At 43.9% G+C, this 10093-nt stretch overlaps 1 protein-coding gene across 2 annotated transcripts in view; it reads left to right on the top strand.

The window, feature by feature from the left end:
- TRIM24 (tripartite motif containing 24) overlaps positions 1-10093 on the top strand; it is a 115320-nt gene that overhangs the window by 62376 nt on the left and 42851 nt on the right. For both annotated transcript variants that reach the window (XM_025198927.1, XM_025198928.1), the window contains exons 4-5: positions 8826-8958; positions 9268-9384. In XM_025198927.1, coding sequence (XP_025054712.1) covers positions 8826-8958; positions 9268-9384 — 250 coding nt within the window. The remainder of the gene's footprint in view (positions 1-8825; positions 8959-9267; positions 9385-10093) is intronic.

Here is a 10093-nt window from a genome sequence, read left to right as displayed (position 1 = left end):
GTGATTAGATTTTATACACGGAAAATACATTTGTTAAATTTTCCATGTATAGAATATAATTAATGGAAGTATACATTTATCCCCCAAGAGCAGGGCCTGCTTTTTCCCCACCTTGTCCCTTTGCTGTGTGCTCCTGTTTCCCCTCCCTCCAACCCCTGCACTCTCATGCCACTTACCTTCTGCTGCTCTGCTCTACTTTAGCTCTAGGACAGTCAACAGTCCCACCTGTATGGCTTCCCCTGCATGCTCCCCCCTATCCCCTCCCCCTATGGGGCTCCCCTGTATGCCCCCCTCCCTCACTGCACAAGCTGTTCCGGCCTGGGGCTCAGCTCAGGGCAGGTGGTAGTTGAATCTAAGATGACAAGGCTTTTATTTTTCCCCCTGTGCTGTTTGGATAGTGGGGGGAAAAGAGGGGGCAGGCAGGACACACCTTGTCTTGGATTCCTGTAAATATGGTAAATAACATTTAAAGCCATGCTGCAGCTTGATGCCCTGTCCATTGCACAGGTAACTGGCATGTGCCCCAGTGTGGTGTGTGCAGCTGGGAACTGGGAGTTCCTTCTATTGTCAGCTGCACACACTCTTTTTACACTGTGGTGTAGGCACCTGGCTACACACAGGCTGGGGCTATCTCAAATCCTTTCAATCATGCATCCTGTCCGACATGGTAGGATACATAATTGTTGGGATTTGGGATAAGATTTCTCAGATCCCATCACACTGTTAATTTAACATCTGCCAGGGGGGTTATTGTAATAACTGTCAAGCCCTTATAATGTCTATCCATCATTTAGAAGTGGAAATTTCATTTTCTAAACTAGGAAGGGTTTTAAGAGGACAGGACTAGAATTCAGAATGGTCCTGGTAAACTGGCAGAACAGTCTGAAACAAATGGGATGAAACTCAACTTGCTTTCTTCGGGCATAATCAAGTGCACAAATACAATTTGGGAAAGAACTGGTTGGGCAGCAGTTCTGCAGAGAAGCACTTAATTATTATAGTAGATCACAAATTGACAGTAAGTCAGCAGTATTGTGCAGTTGCTAATAAATAAAACCAGCACTGTGCTGGGAATGATAAATGGGAATATTACATGCAAGACAGGTGAAACATTTTTTTCCATGCTCTGAAGTACTGGCAAAGTCTTGGATGGATTAACATGTCAGTTTTTGGTACTTCAAGAAAGATGCAGACTGCTTGGAGAAAGTGTAGAAGAGAGGGGGAAAATATCAGAGGTTTTGCGAATTGTGTGGAAAGCTTGGAAGAATTGGACTTGGCTAGTTTAGAGAGAGAGAGAGGAGACATCTTCAAATCTATTAAGGGTTACTGTAAAGAAAGTAGTTTTAAGTAGAGGTGCAGCGATACATCGGTCTATATTGTATCGGCACCAATAAAAGGAAAATTGACATTATCAGCAGTCATCTTTTTCTGGCTGATGTGGCTGATAATGTTGCCAGTAAATGCCATGTGCATGAGCACAGTTGCAGCATGTACATGGCCAGGAATGCAGCCCTGCAGCTTGGAGAGCAACATCCAGCTGGTAAGTCTGTGGGGAGGAAGGAGTGTGGGTGAGGGAAAGGGTGGGGGGGGCAGATCAGGCCCCCACAGTGAGGGAGGGAGTGGGGCTGAGGCAGGTGCTACTCGGGCAGGATGTGGCATGGGACGGAGCTGCAGGTGGCTTGTCCGGTGGGCGGGGGGGGGCGCAATTCCTCAATGCTTTGTACACCCCAGGGGAGGCATCTAGGACATGTGCCCCCTGGGTCTGCGCACAGGGCAAGGACAGGCTGCCTTCTCTTCACTCAGGGTCGGAGTTGCACCAGCCTCTTCCCAGTGGGTGGGGCGGGCTGTGCTCAGAACAGGCAGGTGGGGGTAGTGCTGGGAGAGGGGGAGCTACAGAGGGGCTATTGGGAATTTGGGACTGGCTGGAGCCACACTCCCCCCCCCAGCACCACTCCCACCTGCCCCACCTCTGCCTGGCCCACATGCAGACCCAGTCCAGCTCTGCCACTGGGAAGAGGCTGGCACAACCCCAGCCCCAAGCATACAACGGGTAGCCTGCCCTCACCCCATCCACAGGTCCAACGGGCATATTCCTCCCATGTCTCCCCTGGGGTGTGCACAGCTGTGTCCCTGAGCTGTCCGTGCACTTCCTGGATAAGCCACCCATGGCTCTATCCCACACTGCCCCATGCGAGCTGTGCATTGCCTGCCCCAGCCCCACTCCCTCCATCACTGTGGCTGCCTCTACCTGCCCCCCAATACCCCTTTCCCCCACGGACTAACCAGCTGGATGCTGCTCTCCAAGCTGCATATCAGCAATCAGATGGGTATCAGCCTATATGACTGGTCAATAATGAGCCATCGATATCAGCCAAAAAAATCTTTATCAGTGCACCCCTAGTTTTAAGTTGAAGTAGTCACAGTCCACTGGAAATTAGTACTACTAGTTAGGGCTTAAACTGCAAAGAGGGAGATTTAGAAAGTACTTTTTGCCCCCCATCACATATTTCCTAAGCCCCACCCAAATGTTTAACCCTATTGTAAAAATAATTGCCTACTGGAATAGGTTACCTTAGGATGTTGTGGAATCTCCTTCTGGAGGTTCTAAGAGCAGGTTAAAGCCTTTCTTAGGAATGTTTTAGGTCAGGGCTATCCAACTGGTGGCCTGTGGGCCATATGATGCCTATGAAGGGTTAACAGGCGGACCCTGAGCTCCTGCCTGGTTGCTGTTGTTTTGCTCTGGCTGCAAGAGCAGTTGGAGTCTCTGGGTTTCCCCTCCCTCCTGTGTCTGCTGCTTCCTGCCTCCAGCCCAGAGGGCAAGGGAGTGTGGCAACGCATGGTGATCTTGGGGCATGTGGTGCAATGGGGTGGGTTGGGGAAATCACAGGAGCTCAGTGCAGCAGTGGGCACCCATGGTCTCAGGCATGTGGTGCAGTGGTGGGGAAGGGTCATGGGTACAAGGTACAGTGTTGGGATGGTGTTTTTGAGGTGTGTGTCCAGGGAGGCTGTGGCTCACCTTGATCTGGCCCGTAGAGTATGCAGTCCCTACTGGTATGGCCCATGGGGTGTGCAGTTCCTGGCCAATGGAAAGTTATACAGCCCTATTTTAGGTATAACTGATCCTGCTTTGGGGCTTGGAGATAAGTTAGATAACTCACAAATTCCTTCCATCCCTCTTTTTAGTTTTTGGGGTTTTTTCTGTGACACTGGTTTTCTCTCTTTTTGAATACTAATGGTGGCTTTCTCTCTCATTCCCTGAACGTTCCTTTCTTAAGCCCCTTATTTTAGTAACATCCTAAGTGATGAAACCTTGATAAGAATACTCCAAACATAATTTGAAGTCTGCTTCCTGAGCTAGACCATCTTTTCAGTAAGATCTACCTGTTGATCAACTGCAGATGCTTAAGCATATCATATCGACTTATCTACCTCAGTTGACAAAGCAAGATGTGCCTTGTCCCGACACGATGTATGTCCTTCAGAGTTGTAGTACCTCTTCCCAAATCTCTCAAATTACTGGAAGTTATACTAAAAACTGTGATGAGTGCTTGAGGCTATAGGGATTCCAGTACAACTCAGAGCAACGCCATGATTGCCTGACGGGCATGCTGTGCCCAAAATGAAAGCAAAATAGAACCACCTCAGTCATTGTGGCAGATTCAGCTTCATTGACATCAACTAAAGAAAGCTGAAAGAAAGGTATCAGGTTGCAGGTGTAGAGTTTGAATGTTTTTATTCTCGTTTGTCCTACTCACTTAAATTGTTACTGCAGCTTAATAGACAAATCTTTCAAAACCATTCTCAAAGAGAAGTAATTGAAGAGGTTGAACCTTCAAAAGAAGGAAAAAGACATTTTTGTCAGCTTTCAGTTTCATGTAGCAAATTATCAAGATCCTCTTTCTCACCATGACTGCTTCAACTGCATTAAGCTGCTGAGTATTTAAATGTTTTTTTCTGAGCATTGAAATGAATACAAGACTTTGATCATGGAGAGTCAGGTGACAGCTAGGACATCCTTATAAACTGTTATTGACATAGCAGATACCAAACCTATAGGGCCAGTTGGACTGGCATCTAAATATCCTTCAGACTCTCCTTTTACTTTAGTAAAGTAAGTAATTTAAAATAGCCAGTAGGATTTTGGTTTTCCTTTTCGTGTGGTGTGGTTTGGTTTTGGTTTTCTGTTACTGAAAGGTCAATGGGTTTCAGCCTGGTAGATTACAAAAACAGGTATTGGGTTGCATTAAATTAGCATGAAAACTAAATTAGAAACTTTTGGGGCATCTTAGGTCACTTTCTACCATCTTGTAGCCCATCTCTGCAGTTTCCTTTGGGATACTTCTTTAAATGACATAAGAAAGGTTGCTACTTGGAGTAACAACCATAGTTTTACTGGTTTTTATTGTTCAGCCATCTTCTTCAGATGCTTAGTTAAATAGGGATGTATGTGGGGGGAGGGTTGTATAATTTGCAATACTCTCCGTTTTTTGGTTGATTGCCTATGAATGACCAGAAATGGAGCAAACGGTGCATCTACTTGTGCCGATTTAAGGCACTTTAGCTCAATTTAAGGGACATTAAGGGTACGCATCTACAAGTGGACACCCTTAATGCACCTTAAAAATGGTGATTTGAGGCTATTTGTGCCTAAATTTGATACCTACAAAAGCAGGTATCAAATTTAGGTGCAAATAGCTAAAGCGCATTAACGCACATGTAGACTCATTAAGGCACATTAGCACTGTGTATGAACTAACTTGGGACTAGCTTTAGTCCCGTGTCAGTTTGTGCACGGCATTAATGTGCTTTAATGTGTACACATGTAGACGTGAGCCTAACTAGCCTTAATGCGCATTAAATTAATACATATTACATTTAGCTACACCTAAATACACATGTAGACATGACCACAGACAAGCACTCAAAGAAGGGGAATTTGCTTCCCTGTTTCTAACTGAAGATGTTCAAGATGTTATGTCTGACAAATCCTGTCCTATTGCCCTGCTACAATCAAGCCCATGTTAACATGGTTCTGGCAGTTGCAAAGGAACTTAGGGCAAGTTGCTTGCTCTGCAGTTTTTCATGCCCTTGGTAAAGTGAAGCTTGAGGGCAGAGCAGAGCTAGTGCAAGTAGTAAACACTACTATCTAAAATGTTTTAATATTCAGTGCACCCGGTGCTTGCAAGTCAGAAGTGGAAAACAGAGACAGCGTGTGTGTAACATGGAGATAAATGCATAAATAACTTCCTTTACTACTGAAATCACTTGTTGAAACCAGACCAGAAAAAAGGGAAATATTCCCATTATTGTTCCCATTAATTATCCTATACCATACTTAAAGCTCCTTGAAACCAGTGCAATTTTGACTGAGCATCCATTCGTTGACATTTAGTGTAGAGCTACCAAGCTTTGGAGTTGATCCTCTGTAATAAGAATTTACCACCTTTTCAGGCTTAGAGGGATTGAATTTGTTTGCCTCTTTAGGTCTTGGAAGTAGGTATGTGGTTTCTCTTCTATTTCCAGGGTAAATCTGCCTTCAGTTCCTTTTGCAGGTGAACAGAAAATGCTCACCATCTTTTTACTCCATGTTCTGTGACAGATTTCTTCAGAAACTCCCTCAAGGGTTCTTTTCCCTCAAGGGTTCTTTTCTTTCTGCTCCAAGCTGGATGTTCTTGCCACTTGAAACATATTTTAAGGAAATCTCTAAATTCTGATATCCTAGCTACTTCAGTGCTGCAACATTGACGGGTGCTATTTGAGTAATGTTTTAATGTTCTTGTTCCACCATGCTGTTCTGTGTACTGCTAGCTACTGCATATACCACTTAAGTTACGTCTCTTCATTTTTATTACCATTCTAGCTACCTACCTTTTCCTTAGTAGAAGTCCTTTCTATCCTGCAATGCCAAAGTACCCAACAAACTTTGGGTTATTCAGAGATTGGGGGACACATACCACTCGTGCCAATTACTTGCCTTTTTTCAAGCTACAACCTGCTTATGCTGAAATGGTGAAAGAAATCAATTTCCCTGGAATCTTTTGAGAAATCTGGTTTTGTGGTTGTACTTTGACAGAAAGGGAAGTTAGTAAGGCCTCTCTGAAAATCCAGTCTGGGAAGAGCACAGGTTTTTCTTTCTGTCATTAAGGTTGACTGGTCTTTCCTTCATCGTCTTTTGACTAAGAACAAGTGCATGGGAATCAAAGCTAGTTTTGATTTAATGGTCTGGGTTCTCCAATGGAGTTGTTGACCAAAGAACTCCTTTTGAAAAGAGGCCTTGTGAATTGCTTTCCAATGCTTTTATTGTTGTGCTTCCATAACACACTTCTATTCAAGTGAGTCTGCGTATCACCCACTCCCTTCTGTGTACTTGGAAAAAGAAATCTACTGTGAAACTCAGAAGGGGAGAAAGGGGGAACTGCGTGCACATGCACACACATTCTTAATGTCAAGTTCTCTCTTAGTTACTTCCTGGTTTTTATATCACATTTCCTCCAGATTTTCTGCAGAGAAGACCGCTTAAAGAACCTGGAACCACATGCCAACATAGACACCATTTTCATGGACGGTCTAGCTTGCTTGCTTTTTGATACAGCAGCACTTCCCAACCAGTGTGCTGTCAGACATTAACAAGTGTGCCGCGGAATTTAGAGGGGCGTGGCTCCCGGCGGGGTGTGGCTCTAGCCACTGCGGCGTTGCACCACCACCACGTCCCGGCCGCCCCGGAACCACCACTCCCCTCCCTCTGCCTGCCTTCCCCCACACTCCCACTCCGCATCCGTCCAGTGTGCTGTGGGATGGGAAAAAGGCCATATAAGTGTGCCATGGAATGAAAAAAGTTGGGAAACTCTGATACAGTATAAGTGATTCTTTGTCAAGTTCCTAGGAACAATCCTTATGGATTGTTTTTCAGTTGAAGAACATTTTACTTAAGACTTCTATTGACGGGAGACTGCTAGAGTTCAGGTCACATTCAGCTGGAACGTCTCACAAAATGGTCCTTATAAAATGAGTCTTTTCAGTCTGCTGAGGTTGAATAATTCTTTCCAATTACTCAAAAGGATAATTCTCTGAACAATGAACATCAGTAGGCTTAGGCCCACTCTTTTGTCACAAAATAAATAAATACATTCTTGCTAACCTGAGGTGATAGGTGCCACAGATTGGCTATGCAAATTTTTAGATGAGAGTTGCTCATGAATTTCCAAGAGTTCTCTCTCTTTTTTTGGTTACTCATGATTCAAAATTATGTGGGAAGATAAGGATTTCTGAACTGTGTAGTAGTGTATAGTCTTCTTCCCATTTGTCTCCTTTTTCCATCCAGGTTTCTTGTGTAGATATAGAGGTCTTAATTTAATTCTGGATTTGTTGCATCCCAGTTTTCTCATGTGCAAAATTAATTGCCAGATAAAGTTTTTATCTAATACATTTTCCAATTTAATTCCTTAATTTCTTTATCTTGAATATTAGTTTCCAGATTAGGTTTTTATTCAAGAAATTTCCTAGTAAAAAAAACTTAGCTTTATGATCTAATGCATCTGTACTATTAAATTAAGTTTTGCAGTCAGGAATGCAGAAATACATCTTAATTTGAATTTTTTTTTCCCTTTACTTTTCATTTCTCAAGAGTTTACAAAGCTAATTGTCTTAAGTTGGCTACCAGGATGATCAAGACTGTACAACTACTTGATGACCAGGGATCCCGTTTTTTTCTGATTTAAAAAAAAAAAAAAATCACAAATTCTCTGACTAAAAAAAAAAAAAAAAAAAAATAAAATTCTCTGACCAAAACCCCAAATCCATTATTAAAATTAAAAGCCCCCTGCAGCCCCCCTAGCCCTGCTGGTGCCCCTCACTCTCCCTCCAATGACCCCCCCAACCCTGCTGGTGCCCCTCACTGCCCCCAAAACATCCCCATGCTCTACTCATGCATCTTGCCCCCACCCACAGCCCCGGCCCTCCAGCCATGCTGGAGGGGGGGCCCCCAGCTGCCTGGGCTATGGAGCCAGGGCCCCAAGTCTGCAGCTCCTTGCCCCCAACATCAGGCAGCTGCAGCAGAAGCAGCATGGAGCTGGCTCCCCCACTGCTGCTCCCTGCTAGGGTGGGGGCGGGGCCAGCTCCTGGCTCCCCCCCAGCCCTGCCGGTGCCCCCCGCACAGCCATGACCTGCAACCCCCCAGCCCTGCCAGAGGAGCCCCCAGCTCCCTGTAAGCCTCACTTACCTCAGGCTCCAGGAGCAAAGAGTGAAGCTGAGCTGAGTGGAGCTGTGGCTGACTAAGAGCCTCAGGCCCCACCCTTCCTCCTCCTCCTTCCCCTCCGGGCAGGGCTAGGGTTTTCCGCCCTGTTTGCAAACAGCTCTTGCAGGTTGGCGCTCAGCCAGCTTGCAAAGCTGTTTGCAAAAGCAGGGAATCCATGGGTTTCTCTGCTAAAAGGAGAAATCTGTGTTTTCTCTGTTTTTCCGTGGGAAACGGAAAACCCAGATCTCTGCTAATGACATCCATCAGTCTTCCCTGAGTGTTCTCCCATCAGGATTTTGGGTAAAGTAAATCCAAAGTATGATTTTCTGTCTGAGGTGATACTATATCAGTGCTTTGGCACATTGAACTTCTGTGTTTATTCTCTCTGACTTTTGGATGTTCTTACTCTGTCCCACACTGGAGAAAAACTTATTGTCCTGAAAAGGCAGGTAAAAATACAGCAATTCCAAAACAAAACAGAGAAGGCAGACGTGGAGGCAAGAGAACTAACCAACTTTGGACTTCAGTCCTAGGTAATAAAACGTAATTTTCTTCTTGCTAATAGGAATGTAAATCCTCCTCTGTTTTACAGAGGCAGTTGGTGTAACCAGTCAGCGACCTGTGTTTTGCCCTTCCCACAAAAAGGAACAGTTAAAACTCTATTGTGAAACTTGTGACAAGTTGACATGCCGGGACTGCCAGTTACTGGAACACAAAGAGCACAGGTACAAAAATGTACAGTCTGTTTTTGTGCAACTAGCAGAAAAATGAGATACTTTAATATGCATGATGAATTAACTCTGAATTGCTTGTAGACCTGGCCACAAAACCTATTACTCTTAGTTTATATGAAGGACATAATTACAAAATGGGGAAAAAAGAGAATTTGCTACCATGCGTTTCCATTTAATGATAACAGTCTGCCTTGAAGCTACACTTGATTCCTTAACTACGTGCTCTTTGCGAAGTAGTCTTCCTTTTAGTAAGCATGACTGAGACTTTGCTTATATGTAAATAGTTACTGATTATTGCAGATACCAGTTTATAGAAGAAGCTTTTCAGAACCAGAAAGTGATCATTGAGACGCTTATCACCAAGCTAATGGAGAAGACTAAATACATAAAGTTTACAGGGAAGCAGATCCAAAACAGGTATGCATTACGTTGTCAAATACTGACAGTACGCTAACACATTTATGTAAAATGTAACTAAATACAATCAGAGTGCCAGAGTGTTTTGATGCATGTAAGGATTTTTCATTATTGAAAGACTGGAATAATTTTAATATTTTCAGTTGGCTTTGACCCTTGCTTATTATCTTACATTTAGTCTTAGTTATATAACTGTTCTGTTTATCCTCCATATTTGAAGATCAGCAAAAGGTCAGACTCAGCCCAAAAAGCAACAAAGAACTACTAGAAGGCATTGCAGTATGTCCGTCACTCACCCGTATTAATTTTCTTACAATGTATCTATCTTAAAAGGAGAGTTTATGACCCATGTTCTTGTAATTAAATGTGTGACAGATTTATTTGAAGATATGGTTAACAATTATATAATTGGGGTTTGCAATTTAACAGACCAAACAAAACTTAGGAGTAACTATACTTGCCCTGGTTACATACCAGGGGTGGGTTCTTGCAAGAGGTTCTACAGAAAAGTTCAAAGGCATTGGGACTGCAGACCCAATCTTACCCTGGTTGTTGGGAGATGGGAAACCTTACTATCTTGTTTGTCCCTTGTCTCTTATCTGACCAGTTTCTGGATGCTGGATACACACTTTATACTTTGCTCACCATCCCCTTGTTCTTGCATGATAGGAAAACAGTAATTACACTCTTACCTCTCCTTCCCTCCCCC

This window comes from Alligator sinensis, unplaced genomic scaffold (assembly GCF_000455745.1).
Source record: "Alligator sinensis unplaced genomic scaffold, ASM45574v1 scaffold74_2, whole genome shotgun sequence".
NCBI classification, from domain to species: domain Eukaryota; kingdom Metazoa; phylum Chordata; order Crocodylia; family Alligatoridae; genus Alligator; species Alligator sinensis.
This window is presented reverse-complemented; position numbering and strand designations above follow the sequence as displayed.